The sequence below is a fragment of the Cupressus sempervirens genome, chromosome 3 (assembly GCF_028749045.1).
Source record: "Cupressus sempervirens isolate cs-2001-9-10 chromosome 3, ASM2874904v1, whole genome shotgun sequence".
In the NCBI taxonomy this organism is placed as follows: Eukaryota; Viridiplantae; Streptophyta; class Pinopsida; order Cupressales; family Cupressaceae; genus Cupressus; species Cupressus sempervirens.
The window spans coordinates 856,069,178-856,090,502 of NC_143120.1; the positions used below are offsets into that span (position 1 = coordinate 856,069,178).

At 39.5% G+C, this 21,325-nt stretch overlaps 1 protein-coding gene across 2 annotated transcripts in view; it reads left to right on the top strand.

The window, feature by feature from the left end:
• LOC149569479 (Peptidase C78, ubiquitin fold modifier-specific peptidase 1/ 2) overlaps window positions 1-21,325 on the top strand; it is a 291,457-nt gene that overhangs the window by 79,626 nt on the left and 190,506 nt on the right. For both annotated transcript variants that reach the window (XM_089822179.1, XM_089822178.1), the window contains 7 exons: window positions 1,719-1,978; window positions 2,943-3,027; window positions 3,238-3,407; window positions 3,529-3,619; window positions 4,657-4,782; window positions 5,180-5,227; window positions 5,463-5,539. In XM_089822179.1, coding sequence (XP_089678305.1) covers window positions 1,719-1,978; window positions 2,943-3,027; window positions 3,238-3,407; window positions 3,529-3,619; window positions 4,657-4,782; window positions 5,180-5,227; window positions 5,463-5,539 — 857 coding nt within the window. The remainder of the gene's footprint in view (window positions 1-1,718; window positions 1,979-2,942; window positions 3,028-3,237; window positions 3,408-3,528; window positions 3,620-4,656; window positions 4,783-5,179; window positions 5,228-5,462; window positions 5,540-21,325) is intronic.

A 21,325-nucleotide genomic window follows, 5' to 3' on the forward strand; every position in this document is an offset into this window, starting at 1 on the left:
ATTCAAAGATCAAGTAGAGATTGAAAGTTAAGTGCATATAAATGCCATTCAACCACACAAGTTAAAACTCACAAGTTAGGTGCTTTGTGAAGGGGATTGGTGTCTCTTGAGGGTTGGTGCCTACAAGGCTGTGTGTAGTTCTTTATAATGTGCAATGTTTTGCCTTGTTTTTTCCTGCGACGTTTTCTAGATTGCTAAACTAATAATTGAAAAAGTTGTTCTTGAGATGGTAAAGATGCGGAAATGACTTATTTTAGGACTATTGTTTTTAGAACTTTCTAGGAGAAATCTTACAGTATTACAGGATTTAATTCTATAGCTAAATCATAGTAGCAGTGCTTGAAAAGCTCATGCTTGATCGTCATCAACCTGTCGCACCTGCTGTTGTGTTTGCAAGAGTTTTTTAATTGAGATTAATCAATGATTCAATAGTATGTGTTCAGCTTCAGTAGATTTGAACCCAAGACCTCTCACATAAGAGGCTCACAAGTTACCATTATGTTATAGGCTCTTGCCTATTTCCTGGAGTTTTCTGAAACAGGTTTTGATATTTGATATTTTCTTTTATGGTTCACACTTAGAAACAGAAAAACACAGAACAAAGGCAGACTGAACAATTTTTGGATATTTTAAACTTATTATCTTTGAATATATTAATTTAAGGCCAATTTTAAGCCAGAATGAGGTATTTGTCTTTAAATATTTTCTCTTTTAAGGGTTTAGGCTAAAATGATAAGGTTATAACCTAAATATTAGGTCATGCTTCCTAATAGAAATGCCCCTCCATTTTAAGGTAGCCATTTGTGTTCTACATAAACTCTCTTTGGTGAAATTTTTTTTTTTTTTTGAAGTCCTATAATTTTATAGTTTCAAAGTTTATACTAGATAATTCTGAATTTTGTCCAAATGTACTATATTTGACATGACATGACAAACCTAGATTTTTCATTGTTTTTACAAAAAGTGAATTTTCCCCGTCAGGATAGACCACAAATCAGCTCATCACCTCCAGTTCCACGGTGGTCTCTCCGGCTCAGAGTACCAAGCGGCAGCTTGGTCTACATACCCGAGCACATCAGGTCTTTGAGGCCTTGCAGGAGTTATATGTGACTGCAGCCCTACACCTCCAGTGGCTCTCAGCAGTAGTGGTGGACTTCCTCTCGCCTTGGGCTGTATCCTTCGGTTCTGGACTTCTTTTCTGTGGTGGGGGATGCCTAGCCTATTGCTGGCAGTTGCCTCTGGTTCCTTTTTGTTTGCTTTTGGTTGTTGTTGGTTCTGCTCTTCCCCCGGACATTGTGTGGTGCTCCCGCTGTTGGCTGACTTCTTTGCTTTTATCTTGGCAGTCCCTTAGACCCTCTCTGTGGTCTCCTATTGGACACTAATAAATTTATCTTATCTTGAATTTTTCTTGCTTTAAACATGGGCAGTTTTTGAAATCCATTTTTATACTTTTACAAAACTGTGTCATGACCATGTAGATGGAATGCTAATATAATCTAGATATCCAAGATGCTTTTTCTACAACAGCTGAATTCTATATTTTAATTACATTATAATTTATTTATGAAATTTAGAACTTGTTACTAATTTTGTACTTGGAATCTAATTTTGCAAAAGAAATTGAGAAATTTGTGATAAATTGTATGCCTATATAAGCCTGTCCAAGGTTGAAATTCTTTTTAACTCTGTTAGAATATATGTCTACTTATTATTTACAGAGGAACAATTTTCTCTACTCGTTGAAGACTTTGCTGCAAATCTTAAAGGACCAAGAGCTGTATTTGAGGCAGAGAAAGTGGCTAGTCAGTCTGAAGAGTGCTCATCAGTCTTATTACAGTGTATGGAGTCAAAGGATAGTGCATCACAAAAAAATATTGATTCTTTGAAAAGGAGTATTGGAAATGAGAATGCACGTCTTTTGCCTTGTTCAACCTTGTGTTCACCTGAGAAGCATGTTTTGTCAGCATCTGGGGTAGAGGTAAGAAGAGATTTGAACTTTAAAGTATCTATGACTTGTATGAGTTTAATCAGTAGCGTTCAATAGGAAGATGCATGTTAGATTAGTGTTCATTCTTATCTTTGTTTGCAAACCTTTTCCTGGCATCACATAACATGTTTGGTAACTGCCTTTTTTTACATGCACATGTTATTTGATAATCACTATAATCGGGAATATTTTAACTTTTAGGAAGGACCTCATGAACATCCTAGAGAAATCAAATCAGGCATTGTTTGCAGACTCTGCAGGTACTTTTTCAGTTGCTGAGCACTCTCAGCTATTTTTGGTCCATGAGTTTTTACTAGTTTAACTTGGGATTTTTCATAACATACGAAAAGCATGGGTGGAAACACTGATAAGTTAAGACATTGAAACCATGCACTTTCTCTTCTGAAATGCCAGTTTTTGTTGAGTTGAAAATTTTAGAATTGCTGAGTGTTTCTCAAGTCCATGTCTGCAAACTATGGTGTAAGGGTTGACTTCATGAAAATTTTATACGATTCTGAGCAAATTCACTTTAGATAAACATAATATCCTAGGCAATTTTGTTTTGGCGCTGGCTAAGTTTCTGACAGAATGCACCGAAAGATACATAAAAAAATTGAGAGAAATCTACAAATTGTGAAAACAAACTTTTTTTTAGCAATTTTTGTTTGCAGATTTACAATACAGATGATGCAGATTTTGAATATGATATCCTGAATTTGCCAGAGAAATTCATTGTGTTTTCCACAGTTTCGAATGTATGTTTTTTAGGGAGGATAACTGTGTCCTTTTTATCTTCATATTGGAATCAAATATAATATTCTTGGCTATGAGGGATAAGTTTATAACCTTCACTTTAGCTTTCTGATCTAAACAGTTTTCTTTGTCTAAGTCAAGAATTCTATTAGGACCCGCTTTTAGAATCACTCTCAAATTTTTTTCTTTTTGAACTTGACAGTTTCCAGAACCAATTAAGATAACAGTTTTTAATCTATTAAGTTACAATCTCAAAGCTTGTGCACCTCGGGTTGATTATATTCCAGGTAATTTTCTACACCTATGGTTTTTAGAACACTGAGAGCATTTGTACCTAACACTAGTTATCTTTGTTTTCTTACTAAGAAGTTAAAAGCTGTGATGTTTTTTTTCCTAAAATATTGCATTTGTTGAATCAGATGTTTCCTGGCTCAAGTTTTGTTTGTAGTTAAAAGTAGAACACCATTATGATACTGACGAATTCTTTGGCCTGGCAGTCAAGGAAGATGTAAGTGTTATAACAGTAACAGTAAAGTTGGACATAGCATGTATTGCGTCAAGGGAACTTTCTTTATCAGATGCAGTTTCAAAGTTGATTATACCAGGATTGATTGAGCAGCTAAAAGCAATGTGGAAAGCAGCAGATACCAAAACTAGAAAATTGAAAGTATATATATTCTATCTAATTTGAAAGAAGCAATCATATATCAAAGGCAGGTTCATAATCCATGAAGTTTGGATTGCTTCTTTTGATAAATAAAATAAATGGGATCTATTCTTTTGTGCAGCTGCGAGTATATCACTTCTGTCCTTCAGGATTCCTTCATCCTGTAACAGCCATCTATGACCTTACCTTTGGTGAGACTGAAATGAAACAAGGTAAGGTGGTAATTTAATGAGAATCAAATGTACAAGCACCGCAAAACATCTATTCTCCTAATACAATATTACTTCATTACTGTGTCTAATTTGGGTAGAACTCTATGCATATCTGCATTTTCATACGGTACAGATGATTTATTCTGGGATGACTTGTGAACTATGGTATTTGACATTACTCAATAATCGTGTGGGAAAGATTGTTTTGCCAAATTTAACTTGGCCTTGAAAGTGCATTCACTATATTTACACATGTTAATTACATGAGGATGAAACTTGCCACAAGCCATAAATCTAGCAAAGCAATGGATAAACCGAGAAGTCCTAGTCCTTAATATTTTCATTATAGAAGATGCAAAGTTTACAAAGAACATGTAACAATCTCATTAAGGAATACTATGTAGTTACTGATATTGAAGCTCCGACATTCTGCCCGTGCTTAATGTAATTCAGTTGCTCTTCATAACATATCTTGGCCATCCTGCAAAGATATAAGAGTTTTGTGCTTGGGAAATCCTAAACACTAGTCTGTTGCAGAAACAGAGCAGAATAAAGACTAAATGGGCCATAACAATAGCAGTTTACAACCTTGAAGGGAGAATGTCAAGCATATCTGATTTTTTTGTGTTAAAAATAATGCATAGTGTTTTTTTCGTACAAGTAATGTATCATATAATTTTGTATAAATGTATGTAAATATTTTTGTTTTGTAGAACCTGGTAACTATTAGTTTTTGATATTTACTCTTTTTCCTAACCATGTAGAATAATTGTACTTGTACTCAGTCATTTTGACCACTTTATAGGATTCGTTTTTTCCTCCAAGTGTTTTACAGCATATGATTTCTTGTTTTGTTCCTTTTGTGGTGCATAGAAAGTGACAATTTCTCAACTTTGATAGACTAAGGAAAACTGTGTATACTCTATTTTTATCTTGAGTTTTTCTTATTCTGAGAGCCTAATGAAAACTGTGCATACTCTGTTTCTAGCTGACAATTTTCTTATGGTTCTGATTTATGTGTTTTCCGCCCATTGCAGTAGAGGAAAGGAAGAGGCTTCACGTCCGACTCAAATTACCCTTAGATCGGCCAATGGTACGAGCTGCAAATGCTTTTATTCTTGCAGACACTGATGCTGCTTCGGGCACATGTACCACAAGAAAGGGTAGCCCTGTCTTGCATTATATTTAGATTGGGTTCAATTTGAACAATTGGATGCTGTTACCAATATTTATAACTGAGTATATTTTCAGCCTTCCTTTTCAAGTGCGTACTTGTACATTATCTGTAGCCAATTGAGTTTGTTCTCATATGCAAGTCACATGTTGACTATAGATCTTTCAAAAGAACAGACAATGATGTATCTTTAATGTATTGGAGCTGCACCTAAATGATTATCTTTTAGACCTGTCCGAGGGGCTGTTTCTCTTCATGGTATTAGGCTGCTAGAACTTAAAACAGTGTTTTTGTCGTAGGCTCATAAATTTTGATAACGCGTGGAGTGTGGCCTGGCGACTTACTTCAATTCCATGTTCTTATTATAGCTATGGTTGGCAGTGCAGGTACAATGCGGCTGACCAATGTGCACAATGGCCTTTCAAGCAGTGGGCGTGAGTTGATTTGTCATATTTTTGTTATATTATATGATAACAAACTTTGCCTTGAGAGGCCGACTTCATAGAGTGGAAGAATGAAATCCCCATTTAAAAAATTTGAATTATTTGTCATCAAACTATACATGTGTCTAGAATTTTTAGGACAACATATGAGTCCTCTAGAATGGTTTTATTTGGAATAGGAAATGATTTGGATACTAATACTTTCTCTGCTTAAATGTGCCTACAGTTTTTGGGGGACAAATGAGTTTGGTAGAAGGTTCTTATGAATACTACCATTATCTTCAAGATGGCCTTGATGACAATGTATGATCCTATAATAAATCATTTTTCTTTCTGGCTACCTCTGTCCCTCCTCCATGCCTCATTTTGTTAGCCCAGAAAGCTCTTCTTGCGTAGACGAGGGTTTACTTATGTAATTATCATTTTTGTCACTGCAAGTCTTCTTTATTGAAGAATTCCAATTTTAAACTCAAATCAAATATGCTTGTATTAACAGTTTGTTATCTTCTCAAACTTAGGTTACTGGGTACTTATCTTGATTTAACTTTTGATGCTTTAATAAAGTGTTCACAATTTGTGTACTCACAATTTGATAGGTTTGCATACTTAAGCATTTAGGTTTCACATCTCTTTTGTTCTTGCTATTTTGTCCTTGCTTAGCGTAAAGAAAATGAGGATATTATTTCACATAATGTAAAGCTTAAATTGATAATTCCTCCAAATTGGTGTGCACGGTTTATTGTTCAATCAGTAACCACTTACTTATTAATAGAAATCTATCTGCAGTCATTTCCCTTCAAGGAATGAGGTATGTTTTTAGTTCTATATTCTTTCAATCAAATCATTTTCTTTTCTTTTGATATTATAATATACAAGTCCACATTTAAGTATTCATTGTTTTAACCAAGCTTTGGCAATGAGATATTATTGCAGACTCCTTGGGCACCCACAAATTAGCTTATGCAAATCTTTTTATCTAGCGAACCTTGGGGACTTGGGAAACACATCAGAAAGTGTCTGAAACAGTTATAGAAGAAACTCGATGGCAAGTTGGAAACAGTAATATTGTTTTTTCTAGGACATTTGCAATGTATACAGACTTAGCCTACAGAAAATAAGCCCAAAGAATAGTCTAATTGCATATGTACGTATGTATAAGTTGCTGGTTCCGGTTTGGGATTGGGTTTGGTAAATTGTTTTATGAGGTTGGGTTCATCCATACAAAAACATATAAAAATAAAAAATACATACATATATGCAGCAGTAATTAAATTTATAATACATCACTATGCTAATAGTCAAATAACATAGCTAAACACACCGCTATGCTAATAGTCAAATAACATAGCTATATACACTGCTGTTCCAAAAAGGTTTAAGACCACAGCCATTTGTGCTTGCAAAACTCGTGAATTCAGTCCTCACTATAGGCCATGTGTCTTGTGTTTACCATACAACGTAAACAGTTTATTAATGCATTTAGACAATAGACAAGAACATGTAACATAGAAGTATTCCTTTTATTATTCGCATGTATATAGAAGATAATACAATATTCGATATGATTGATTGATGCCAAATGTTTGCTTTTTGCTCAAGTACATATATTTGTCCAAAGGGGTGACTCAACCGTCACGCAACCTATCGGTTCTAATCTACCCGTCGGCTATACAATGTTTACCGACATCATTCCCCCCAAAAAGAAAGTCATCTCTGGACGAAAAAAAAACAAAAACTAACTAAGAAGACTCGGAAGGATGCATCCCTAAGTGCGTAGATTGGCTCCATCGCATCTAATACACTTGCTTGGTATGGACCTCTAAATCAACTCGGATCTGGGAATTCTCTTCCACTACCTCCTTTAGCATCATTGTGACCTCTTGGCATTCAGCTTCTTTCTGGTCATGGGCTGTCTTTGCTGACTCCTCCTGTAGTGCTGTTGCAAGTTGTTGGTCTACCTCCTGTTTCGCTCGTGTAACTTCCTCGAGTTGTGCTAACAATGCTGTCCGCTCTGTTTCCCATGCAATCTGTTGGGTGGTAAGTCGGTTGGCCATCTCCTCCCGAGCCTTTTCTGCGGCCTCCCAAGCTTCTTGCCTAGCCTCTGCCCGTCATCTCTCTGTGAGCACCAACTTTGCTAGGAGCTTGCTTTTCTCTGTGATGTCGGTGAAGCGGGAATGAATATCCTTATCCTTTTCCTCTGCTACTGGTATAGGACCCTCCATTCGTATCCTCCTTTCTGCTTTCTCCAATGCCGCTGTGCTCTGATCTCCTACCTCTAGCAATGTAGGGACCTCGACAACTTTGCTATTCGACCATATTGCCTCTAACTGTAGGTCCTCTCTCATGGGAGATTGGATAGAAGGGCCTTTGGCAACAGGGGGAAGTAGTCACCGTCTCTGATACTCACTTGCACGACTCGATGAGCTAATCTGTATGGTTGTTGGCGCCTGGTGCTTTGCTTCTGACATGCTCAAATCAGCAGCCTCACCTACTGTATCATCCAATAGTGCTATCATGACTACTGCATTCGTCCCAATGACCTCTAGTGGGACCTGCTCCTGTGCCCTTCTCTGACTATCTCTTCCCTTCGTAGCTATCAACTCTACTATTGGATGTGGCTGAGGCATACTCAGTGTTGTTGACTGGGGTAATTCGTGCTCGTGTGGTACGGGGGTCAGTTCTTCCCTCCCCTACTTTGGTTGAACGCTGGCTGTGGTTGTGTCTCCATGTGTGTATTTGTTGGTGATGTCCCTCGGCTTCTTGAGGGTTGGGCAGCCACTGGTTGTGAAGATCATAGTTGGAAAACTCGCCAAGTCCTGCAAAATTTTAATCGGGAAAAAATTGGCGAGTTAAAAAAAAAAACTCGGGAAAACTCAGGAACCTAAAAAAATCACTGAAATTTAATTAAAAATACATTTATTTTGCAAAATTTAATGAGAAGATGCATCTAATAAGTTAATTAAAGAGAATACAAAAGAAACAAGTAGAGTTTAGATATATATAAATGCATAGTGTGTACAAAATTGCATTCTTATGCGGAATGCTCATGGCAGGAAGTAAAATAGTAAATAGTTTCAATCTGTCAAACTAGAAGCAAATACTAAAAGTCTAAATACATCAATACAATCACATCTTCCTCTTTCCAATTGCACTAGCAGGAAAGCGAGGGGGTCTAGTCCTCGGAGAAGTGCCCCGCACTGGGATAGGGCATGAGCTGCGTGATTGTGAACTTTGTGGTTGTGCCTCCTCGCTCGACATCCCTACTGACTGGCTCGATGTCCTAGAAGAGGATGTATCTCCTATATGTGGCACTGGTAATGACTCATCCTCTGAGCCTGAATCATCCTCCTCCTCAATGTCATCCATTGTGAAATGAAAATCAGTTCCAACATCCCCCTCCATGGCCTGCCTCTCTAAATCGGCAATCTCATCTGGTGTAAACAATGGACCTCGTTCATGGACCTGGCTTCTGTGTTGTCCAATCAGAATAAGGATCTATCTCATCTAGATCAAGTGGACCAGATCGTGCTGAACTTTGTGCCTTTTTTATGCACAACTTAAGATAATAGTGCACATAAACAAGGTCATTAAGCTATTTTTGAGTCATTTTGTTCCTTTTCTTTGTGTGGATGGACTCAAATAAGCTCCAGCTGCGCTCGCAATGGGATGAGCTACAAGGTTGGCATAGGACTCTGAGAGCGAAATTCTTTAAATTGGGGGTATTGCCACCCCAACTTGCCCACCAAGAATCTGCAAAACAAAATATAAAAAGTTATAAAACAATAAAAAAAGATAATCAGAAACACAACTTATCAATTAGCAAAAGTTGTAAAGTTTGACGCTTTACCTGGTGCTTGAGTAGATCTTGCTCTCTTTGCTAGCATAGAAGAGAACAAATTACCCCTCGATTCCACATAGACTTGTTGTTTGGTCACAATAAGGTCTCTCTCCACTTCATTGGATATCATTCTCTCAATGCATTTAGAGAGACCTTCCATGACATCCGTTAGGATTTGAGTAGGAATCATTAGCCCTAAAACAAATAGAAAATCATATCAAGTCTTACTACACAACCTTAAAAAGTAAAGTAAAATAAAGTCTTAGTAAAATCTTAACTTCAAGGACAATCATAGTACCTGAATATGGGGTTGAGGAAGTAGCCTGCTGCATGAATGGGTTGGTGGAGCATATTGTTCCACCTCCTATCATTTGTTTCCCAAATGGGGTCAAATCTGAGACTGTCCCCATAATAGTAATTTTGAACAGCCTCTTTGGCCCTATCCATGGCCTCATAAAGACCTCCCATTGGGGATTGCTGTCCATCACATATGCACAAGACTCTAACCAGGGGCATAGACATCTACATTTGAAATTTGAAAAATACAAATTAGTTAATAACATAGTAAGTTATGAATTAATAATGAAACTTGAATAAACTAAAAATATAATGTTTTGACTCTCGAAGTTACCTCCACAATCTCCTTAGCTTTTGCAAAAAAACTATGATCAAAGACTATCCGTGCCACAACCTCTCCTTCGGGCTTCTTTGAGTAAGATGAAGCAACCCAATCAGCACACACAAACATTTGTTTTAGAGCCAATATGTGGTCGAGAATACTTTGCAACGTCAAGAACACCGTTGCAAGCGTTGTCATAGCGGGTCTCACCAAATCTTTGCCTTTAGTGGTCTTTCTCATCAAACTGAGAACCCATGGGTGATTATACAATTACTAAATAGTAAAATATTAACCTTCCACTCATATCCTTGCAATTAAGCGGCTTGTACCCTTTGTCCAATATTGAAATTGCATTCACCATATTGATCCAATAGGGACTATCAACTGCATTCATTGAGATATTGTTGAAAAACCAAAAATCAGTTGCTGCAATATTAGTTTGCTCATGCACCTCCTTGAACCATGTAGTACCCTCTAATGATGGCTGTGCTCCAAGGGTGTTCCTAGGCACAAAATAACTCCTTATACCTGATGTGGATGGTGATGAAGAATTAGGACTTGTAGAAGAAGTGGAACCGGTAAAAGAGACATTTTGTTTGCAGATCCGTGGGCCACGAAGAGATCCTGGTATGTTCTCAAGTGCTTCTTCTTCTTCTTGCATATCAAAAGGAGCTCCTTGAGATTCAGCTATGGCTGCCCTCATAGCTAATTTCGCCCTCTCCCTATTCAATTTTTTCTCTTTAGCAGCTGCAAGTAGGGCATTGATGAATCTTTTTTCTTCTTCACTTACCTTGAGACAAGGGTTTATGCCTCCAGAAATAATTCTCTCACATGGAATGCATATCACCTTCCCAACATCATTTGGAGCTTCATAGGCATACCGCCATGCCTTATCTCTTGCATTTTTAGGCCTAGTGCCTATATATCCAGATGGGCATGGTGTTTGTGGCCACTCTTCTTGCGGGTTTGTCATTTTTTTTAATGCTTGACCGCTGCCCTACACATGAATTTATAGAAAAATGAATAAACAAAGTTAGAGAACAACTATGGTTTGTTTTTAGAAAATCTTACATATTACTCAAAAAAAATTGTGAAACATAGAGCTGAATGGCTTTCAAATGATTCAAACATAAAAATGCTTTTAAATGATTTGAATCATTTATAAACAACAACAAAAACAATAGAACATTTGTTTAAACTATAAAAAAGTTTTCAAACTATGATAAAATGAACATACCTGGAAAGAAATTTGTCTTGTAAAACCGGTTAGAATCCTTTAAAATCCACTCAAATCAGCCTTGAATCACTTGCAATTAGCTAAGAATGCCTCCAAACCTTCTTCTCCCCACACAAATGCAACAAACAATAAGAAAAAAAATGAGTTTTTGCCCTTTTAAGTCGTCACAGGCCACAGGCAGGAAAATCGTGAGTTTTTTGAAAACAACTCGCCGAATACTCGCCGAGTAATGGGCGATTAGTCGGCAATTAATCATGGTGCAACCGAGTTTTTATATTCGCGAGTTAAGTGGCGAAAACTCGCCAGGCTGAAAAAACTGGCTATTTTTTAAAACTCGCCAAGTATTTGGCGATTTTTCCATCTATGGTGAAGATGCTCCTCCTGGCCGTAGTCTGGGGTTTAGTGTGACTGGGGTCATCACCATTGGTTGTGTGAACTGTCCGAACCTCGGAATGTGAACATTTGCCATAGTGTGTATATGCGGTACTGTAATAGATGGCGTAGTTGCCACTGGTGCAGCCGTCAATTGATGCGGAAAGCAAAGTGGGGTTGCTGTGATCACCTTGACTTCCTCATCGTCTTCCTCCTCATCTTGCTTCACTTCCTCCATTTCCTCTGAGTTGTCCTCTTCAGAAGATTTTCCTGTCGGCCACTATTCGTGTTTTCAGATTCATCTATCTCCTGTCACATCCTCTTCTGACCAACGACTTTCTGCCCTCTAGGTGTCTAAATGTCTCGACTGCATTATTGGAGGCTGATCGGGTACTGCCGGGCTTGGTTGGATTTCAAGCCTTTCCTTCGGTATCATCCTCGCAGTCATCTCCAAAAAGAATTTGATGGCATAGTGCAACATGTAAAATGTTTTATGTTGCAATGTCATGAACTCATCCATGCGTGCGGCCAATAGAGAAGCCCAGTCATAAACCCTCTCGTTCATGAGTTCATTCATCATATTGACCTGTGGGAAAGAGATGTCTAACCCCGTACTTGACCCTGCAAGTCGACTCCTTATTAAGTCCACGAGGCACCTCCAATGGCCTTCCGTGATGGCTGATTTTCATAACCCTCTTCCTCTCGAGGTGTTTGTAAGGGCATCTTTCTTATGCTGCGCCAGTTCCCGACACATTAATTCCACTAGTTGCAATTTTCTCTTTGTCCATCTTTTTTGGCTTGTTGTCAATTTTCTTTCCTCCTTGTGCCAACCTTGGTATGCCGAATACCTTGGTGAAGTCAGTTCGCTAGAATGATATTACTAAGTCCTGTCCCAAGTATGGAAAAAAACTCTTGCGGGAATGCCTGTCATATACCTCAATCATGGTACGCAGGATGCCTTCGAAATTCCTAAAACAAAAGACTAGCATCCGGATTGCCCACTCTACCTGTGCCTTCCATATGCTTGCTTTGACGAGGTGGTCATTGGGACTTTTATTCTACCACTTTCGGCACTCCAGCCCATTCAACCCTTCGAATGCTATGTTTTGTGGTGTTAGATGTACATTTGGTTGGTTCTACACTTTGGCCCTTTGTTTCTCCTTGTCGTTTATGCTTACCCGCACTCCTGAAGGCAATGTCTGCACATTTTGACTCATGCTGCTACTTTCTGCTTCTCCAATTTCTTCCGCCACGCATGCTTACGTGTAGAGTCCATGCCCTTTGTTGATTGCAATAAAAACGGTTTTGAAAACTACTGTAATTGCTTACTATGCCAGCCGTACAGGTGTACAGACACCCTTGTGCCTGTCCTTTGCTCTAGCTGTACAACTGTACGGATGCCACATGATCTCCTTCCTTGTACGGATGCCTGCCAGGGGTTGCTTCCTGCTTGCTGATGGTGATGAGTGGGGAACACTAATTTTCCTTCTACCTGTTGTGGTGCTGAAATGATGCTTGCTGTGCTTTATGTTGCCCTTTTTCCTTTTTATAATTCACCTTACAGGACCGTATGGTACCCTCCTATAGAATTTAAATGTCTCCTGACTGTCCGTACAATGATGCTTCTTGGCCGTACGGTGCTTCTGTATCTGTTCGTACGACACCCTATTTCTTGACCGTACGGTGACTTTTGCCTGGGCAGTACGATGGTATTCCGACTGCTTGCTAGCTTCCTAGGCCATACGATGTTGTCCATATTTGCTTGCCTTTGTTCATACGGTGATGTTCCTCAACATGTAGGTCGTATGATTGTACATAGGAAACTCATGTATGCAATATTTTGAAATTCTTTTCGGTCTCCTACTCTTTCTAAAGCTGTACGCTTCCTCTTCAGATTTGCCCCTTCTCTCAAAACCGTACGACAATCTTATCTCTATATTGTGTTGCTTGTACGGTGTATGGTGATGCTTTATAACTTCTATCCCAAGGCCGAACGGTAGCCTTCTTCCTTGATCGTACGGTGGCCACTTGATTCTTTATAACCATATGGTGCAGATTGGGTTTGCTATCTCATGGCCGTACAATATGTCTGCCTATCTTCTTGCTTCCGTACGGGCTTTCTCTTCTAATCTTCCTTTTGTTATGAATCTCTTACGCCCTTTTGATGTTTGTGAACTAGTCCCTCTAGGCCATACTGTACGGTCTAAGCTGTTGTCCATACGACACTCCTCTTTGGCCGTACGGTACTCTTCTTTGGCCGTATGGTACTCTTCTTTTATTATTTGCCTTACTTTTTTATTTTTACTTCTAATTACTTATTATTACTTTATTTTATTTTCCCTCTGAATATGCTTGTTCTAAGGTTCTGGTTTTGAGATGAAGTTTCATCTCCTACTTTGTGCTTTGCCTTGCTCATGGTAAATTTTGAGTTTTGAACCGTTAACTGGTTCCGTTACTTCGTTTCCATCCAATGTCCACAATTTAATGCTTCCATTGTTGTTTACTTCTCTGATTTTAAATGGTCCAAGCCATTTCACTTTGAATTTTCCAGGCCTAACCTCATTACGCCCGTTATATTTTAGTACTAACTGGCCAGGTTGGAACCTATTTATTTTTAGATGTTTATCATGCCACACTTTGCGGCTGTTTTATGTCACCTTTGTGGTCCATTGTGCCAACAATCACTTTTTCTATAGTTTATTAAGACTATGCAATATTTCCTTTAGGCTTTCCATGTCGCCTAACTTATTCTCAATCGTAATCCTCAGACTTGGCACCATAAATTCTGTCGATACCGCTACCTCTTGTTCACACATCAATTGTAACGGTATGTGTCCCATTGTTACTTTGTATGCCGTTCGGTATGCCCAGAGTGTGGACGGTAGTTTTTCTTCCCAGTCTTCACCTTCTACCGCACATGACTTGTAAATTACTGCTACTAAGATTTTGTCCGTAGCCTCTGCCTGTCTGTTTGCTCTTGGGTAGTACAGGCTCAATAAAGAGTGATATATTTTGAATTCTGTTGTTAATAGTTTGATGACGTGATTGACAAAATGCCCTCCATGTCACTTGTTATTTGAAGTAGAATTCCATATCGAGTGATTATTTGTTCATAAATGAATTTCGCTGTACTAACTGCCGAGTTGTCTGGTAGGGCCTGTGCCTCTACCCACTTCGTCAAGTACTTTGTGGCTACGACTATGTATCTACATTGGTGTACTTAGCTTAATTTCAGGGGTCCCACAAAATCCAATCCCCATCGCTTGAATAGTTCTTGTGCGTGAGAGGGGTTAAGCGGCATAAAATCTCTCTTCAATGGCTTTCTAGCCCTTTGGCAAGTGTCACAATCGACGACCCATTCTCGTGCGTCATTGTACACTATTGGCCACCACAGTCCTGCCTGTAGTATCTTTTGTGCCGTTGTATTGGGTCCCACATGTCCCCTCGCCAGACTCTCACGTGCTTCTTACAATACTTTTGGTATTTCCTTTTCTAACACATTGTCGTAGAATGTGATTAGACCCCGTTTTGTATAGTAATCCATTAATCAATTGAAATGTATGGCTTCTTAGTATTAGTTTCCATCTATCATTTTGGGACATCTATCTTGATGGTTGTCCGGTGGAGAGGTATTCCTCGATACTCGTGTACCATTCCGACAGTACTGCAATTTGAAATAACTACGCATCTGGAAAATCATTATTCATCCCTTCAGTCGGTTCCCCTGTTTTAATTCGCGAGAGATGATCTGCATTGACATGACTCTTCCTAAGCTGTACTATGATTTTAAATGTGAATTCTTGCAACAAAAGTAACCACCTGCTAATTCTTCCTTCGATGATGGGTTTATTTACAAGATAAAGCAGAGCCTGATGGTCTACATAAAACATGAATGGTGTCGCCAACAAGTAATGTTGGAACTTCTGTACTGTGTACACCATTCCTAAGGCCTCCTGTTCCATTGTGCTGTAATTCTTTTCTACTTTTGACTGTAGTTGGCTAGTAGAATACACTGGGTGATCTAACCCATGGTTACCTGTCTGTGCCAAGGTTGCTCCTATTGCATAGTTAGATGCATCTACGTGAACATGGAATTCCTTGCCCCAGTATGGGTATGCCAATATAGGTGCTATGGCCAATCGTACCTTTAGTCCTTCCAATGACTCATCCTGTTCTTTCTCCCATTTTAATGGTTCTCCTTTGCATGTCAATTTGTCCAGCGGGTATGATACCTTCGTGAAGTTCTTGATGAACCTTCTATAATACCCTATGTGTCCTAAGGACTTCACTTCCGTTACATTTGTAAATGGTGGCATTTCCATTATCGCTCTAACTTTGTTTGGGTCTGTTTTCAGTCCTTCCTTACAGACTGTATGTCCTAGTAATTTTCCCTGCGGGACCATGAACCTGCATTTCATTGGATTTAGGACTAGTCTGGCCCTTCGACTTCTCTCCATACATTCTCTTAACGACATCAGATGCTTGTCTTCGGTGCTGAATACCGACCAGTCATTCAGGAATGCTTTGAAGTTTCTGATAGACATCTTGTCGAATATGTGTAATATGATTCTTTGGAATGTGGCCGGTTCATTGCACATGCGGAATGACATCCGGTTGTATGCGTATACCCCATCTTCTACTATGAACGTTGTTTTGAGCTTGTCTTCTTTCGCTATGCAAATTTGATTGTATCCTGAGAACCCGTCCATAAATGAATAAATCTCGTGTCCAGCTACCTCCTCCAATATACTATCTGTGAATGGTATCGGAAAGGGGTCCTTGATTGTTACTGCATTGAGAGATCTGAATTCGACACATATCCTAATTTGAGTTGTATCCTTTTTCAGGGATATCACTATGGGTGACACCCATTCGCTTGTTTGGACCTATAAATAATACCGACATCCAACATTCGGTTAATTTCGTTTGTAACTCGTGCTGCGTAATTTTTATTCATCCTATAGGGTCGCTTTCGTACGGGTAGTGCACCTTCTACCAACAGGAACGACTGTGTTCCAATAGTTACTGGTTGTGCCATCAGCATCCCTAGAGGCTTAATGCCATGTTGGTCTGTAGTTAGCAATTGGAACATGGGTGGCCACAACGTCGGCTGTCGCAATTTCTTCCAGGTATCCTTTGGTAGGACATTTACCCTTGAACCTCCGTCCACAATTGTGTCTGAGAGGATTGTTCCCAATATACCCATTTCTACGACTGCTGGATGCCTTCCTGATGTGAGGGCTAGTAGCATTGGGTCTGCTGCGCTTGTTCCACTTCCCTTCTCTTTCCTAGGTTCTTTTGGTAGTTTAGCAGCCGAAGCCATGTTTGTGAGTGTCATTCGTAGTTGGGGCATTGTGAGGATCAAATCATTTAATTTTACTAGCACTTCTGTTTGTAATATCCGCCTTATGATGTTTTGTTCTGCGTAGTTCCTCATTGAGGTACCCATAGTGACCCCCTTCTCCGTCTGTGATTTCTCTGTCTGCATCCCCTTCTCAATTTCTGCCCATGCTTCTTCTAGTCTCTTGTTTTCTTCCGTCGAGTCTAGGTACAACTTTGCTTGTTTATGTGTAATTGCTAGGACTTCCTCTTCGTCCATTCCCGATTCAATGCTGATCAAATTCGCTCTTGATTTCGATTTTGGGCACTTGGCATCTTCATGGTCTCTAGGACCACACCATCTGCATAACAACTGCGGTTTGTTCGTCGTTGTACAGTTTCGTGCAAAGTGGCCCCATAAGTTGCATGCCCGACATTGAACCATCAGTCGGCCGTTCTCATCATACTGAATCTGACTGTGGCCCCCATTATTATTGTTATTATTATTGTTGTTGGTGTAGTTGTTTTATTGTCTTCTGTTGTTTCTGTACCCGCTCGAGGTGGCACCATCATTGTTTGTGTTTCCGTTCGCCCCTGACGTGGATGCTTCCTGTGTTAAGAGCACTTGTTGATGCCCTCTTGTTTTCATATTGAACAGGCATTCCTTTGTGGAATGTCCTGCAATTTGGCAGATATCACAGAACTAATTCTTCAGACAAGATCCCTTAGTCTGACCTTCTGTCTTGCATTCTATGCACCATAGCTCGTTTTCTTTAGTTTGGCTATTCCCTTTCTGCACATTCTTAAACTCCTTCATCATCCTGATCATATCCTTCTGGAGGCCTCAGACCTTCTTACTGCCTTTCTCATCACTATTGCTATCCTCAGAAGAGGACTCATCCAAGTCAGATGATCAGTTTTTCTTCTTTTTTGTCTTCTGTTCACTATCTAAGTCCATCGCTCGATTTTACGCTTCAGTGTACGAAGATGGCAGCATAATCTTCATTTTCTTTTTTAACTCTACGCGTAGTCCTTCTATGAACCATCTCTTTTTCAGCTTGTCTGCTGGCTTACTTTCCATTTTATTTACTAATTCTTTTAGTTTTCTAGCATATATACAGACTGTTTCATTTCTTCCTTGTTTTGTGGTGTAGATTTCTACTACTATCTTGTTGTCGTCTCGTAGTAGTTGAAACTCTGTAATAAATTCCTTCTTTATGTTTTCCCATGTGGTTAGCTTTTCCGGATCGGTGTCCAAAAACCAGTCGATTGCTACACTTCGTAAGGTGGCTGGAAATTGCCTTGCCCATTTGTCATGGTCGCTTTCTCTATTCGTTGTCCAAATCGTTTCACAAGTTTTATAGTGTTTGATTGGGTCAGTTGTGCCATCCTCGTCGAACTTTGATAACTTTTCCTTTGGACTGGTCATCGGTACCCTTTCTTTCTTTTGTTGTGCACTGCTGTCGGTACCCGCGTTGTTTTGTACTTCCGTACCGCTCTGAACACCTGCTTTAAGGACACCTACATTCTCGAGTGGTATGAAGGCTTCCTTAAGTACTTGGTTGTTTTGACCAAACTGTATTTGCTCGTCAGGTGTATCAGAGACGAAGAATTCTCCCCACACTCGTGTTCCTTCGACACTCTGAGCCGTGCTGGTCCTTTCCCTTCCGTCCGGATTCCCTTTGACGAATACCAGTTTGCCAATTCTTCCTTTGTTCCTTCGATCACCCTTCGCCTTTCTCGGGCTTCTTCTATCAACCTCTCCCTTGATCAACTTGGTGACTGCACTCCATTTGTTAGTGCTCCCATGGTACCATTGTCACCTCCTCTGACACCATTGCCATACCCTTTGGCGAGTTGTTGGAGTCTGTGGCTTCGGTCGCTTTGTTGTGTGCAGTTTAATATTTCTCGTGCCACACTTATGCTGTCATCTTCTGGATTCTTATTTCTATCTTTATTCAATGCATTCGACATTCATAGCACTCGGTCCTTATAGGCAACGACGCCAAATGTTTACCGTACAGGGTAAATGGTTTATTAATGCATTCAGACAATAGACAAGAACATGTAACACAGAAGTATTCCTTTTATTATTCGCATGTATATAGAAGATAATACAATATTCAATATGATTGATTGATGCCAAATGTTTTCTTTTTGTTCAAGTACATATATTTGTCTGAAGGGGTGACTCAACCGTCACGCAACCTTTCGGTTCTAATCTACTCGTCGGCTATACAATGTTTACCGACAACATCTTGGTGAAAGAGTCTGCGAAGGGTCGCTTGTCTGCAAAGAGCTAGCTTGTATACTTAAACAATGTTGAAATCTATAAATTGGCCAACTTTTGTGCTAGTAAAGAGTTGCTGACTATAGTACTTGGGACTCAATGCAAAGTCAAGGAGATGCATAGGAGTGGTTATTTTGTTCCACCTCTCCACTAATTTTTTTTAGCTCCTTGAAGAATCTTTCTTGGAGATCTTGCTTTGTTTCATTTATGATGACTCTCATTTCCTAATCATTGAGTTAATGCCATCATATACCTCACCCACCACCTATCCATGTTGGTATATTGCATCCTATTCTATACAAGCTTTGTGAAATTCATGATGTACTCAACACGATCCCATTGAGCCATCCAATATCATTGCCCTAACTCTTGCTGCTGTTGTAGTGCTTGATTGCCTCCATATTAGATCTTGTTCAATATAGGGTCGGTGGAATTTGAGATGTACTCAACACAATCCCACCAAGAGACACACCTAGTAGCTCGACTAGAGCGCAGGGAAAGGTGTTGGAAGGCTAGATTGGCATTGAATCTAAAGAACTGTAGATTCATGGTGCCTCATGGGAAGTTGTTAAGCCACATTGTTTCTAAGGTTGGATTGAAGACAAACTTAGACAAGGTAAGGGTTGTGGAGATGAAGCCCCCAATATATGTCATTGGAATAAAACCCTTGCTTGGCCACATTGGGTACTATACATGGTTCATAGGGAATCTCGCACAAGTTGTGCACCCTTTAAACAAACAAATGTGAATGGGCAAGTCGTACACTTAGGGACAATCCACGGTGAGCCTTCAAGGAGTTGAAGACAAGGCTAGTGGGTGCAGACCAATATTGGCATATTCTAAATAGGATAAGGAGTTCCATGTCCATGTGGATGCTTCAAACATTGCAATAGGTGATACGTTGGCTTATTTGGGTGAGGACGAACTAGACCATCCAATATACTTTGTTGGTAGATTGTTGTCCAAAACGAAGAAGAACTACAACACGACAAAGGTTGTAGATAAATTTAGGCATTACTTATTGGCAAGTCTGTTCACATTCTATGTGGACCGCTAGGCACTCATGTACTTGGTGAACAAACCAATAATTCAAGGAAAGGGTCAACATGCGACTACCTGTGTTCGAGTTAATCTTCACGATCATTATGCGACTAGGAAAGAGCTATGTGATTTTGGACCAAATCTCAAGGATAAAATTTGGAGAGCTAACAAAAGGTCCCAATGTTGACTTTTGTGGTGCCCACTTATTTCACATTGGGGTATTGTCATCGTGGTACAATAGCATTAGAGAATATCTCTCCACATCATAGTTCCCAATAGATATACCGCTAGGAGAAAGGAGGAAGCTCCTCTTGAGGAGTAGGACATTCTGGTTGATAAGCAGATTATTGTATAAAATGGAACATGACTAGGTGCCATGGAGATGTGCCATGAAGAAGGAGGTTTCGAGTGTTTTCAGAGAGGCACATGAAGGTTCGACAAAAGGACAGATGGGACTAGATACATCAACACGAAAACTATTACTTGTAGACTTATGGTGGCCTACATTGCACAACGACGCTCGAGAGTGGGTCGTAGTGTGTGATATGTGCTAGAGGGCTGGGAAGTTGTTGAAGAGGGACTTCATGCCCCACTACTTGGTGTACACCTAAGAATTTTTCAAACAATGGGGGTTACATTTCATTAGACCATTGAAGGCCATCTGTACGTGAAGGTTTTGATGTATTGTGGTGGCAGCCAAATATTTAACCAAGTGCATAGAAACAAGAATCTTACTTGAGAAATTGGAGTTGTGGACAACTAAGTTTATCTACGACCAAACCATTATGCGGCACAACATCCCATTTGACTCACAAGCTATGGAGAGCACTTGGTGAATCATATCATAAAACTACTAACAACAGAGTTCAATATTTTCACTCCACGTGCATTGTTTACTATCTAAGAACCAATAGGTAGGTTGAAGCTACCAACAAGATTCAAGTGTCCTTGATTAATGAGTTATGTAGAGTTGGGATTGTGAGGAAAAAATGCCTTTGGTATTGTGGGCTAACTGCTAGACCTAAAAGGTGACAACTGGCGAGACATTCCAATTAGTGTATGACTAGGAAGTTATTTTACTGGTTAAGTTTATGGTGCCAAGCTTACGGATAGCCATTGAAAATAGATCGGGTGATTTGATGAATTTGAGGGAGTGGCAATATGCCTTAAATAAATAGGACAGAGGACATATGATGATGGAGTGGGCCACAGAGGTAGCCTAGCAGCATTGGAAGTTGTGGCATGACAAGTACCTTAGGCTAATGAGATTCACTTTCGGACAACTAGTTTTGATGTATAACAAGTGGAATGAGATAGAGCCAGGGAAATTTAAAGTGAGACGTCTGAGTTGCTATAGAGTTCATGAAGTAGCA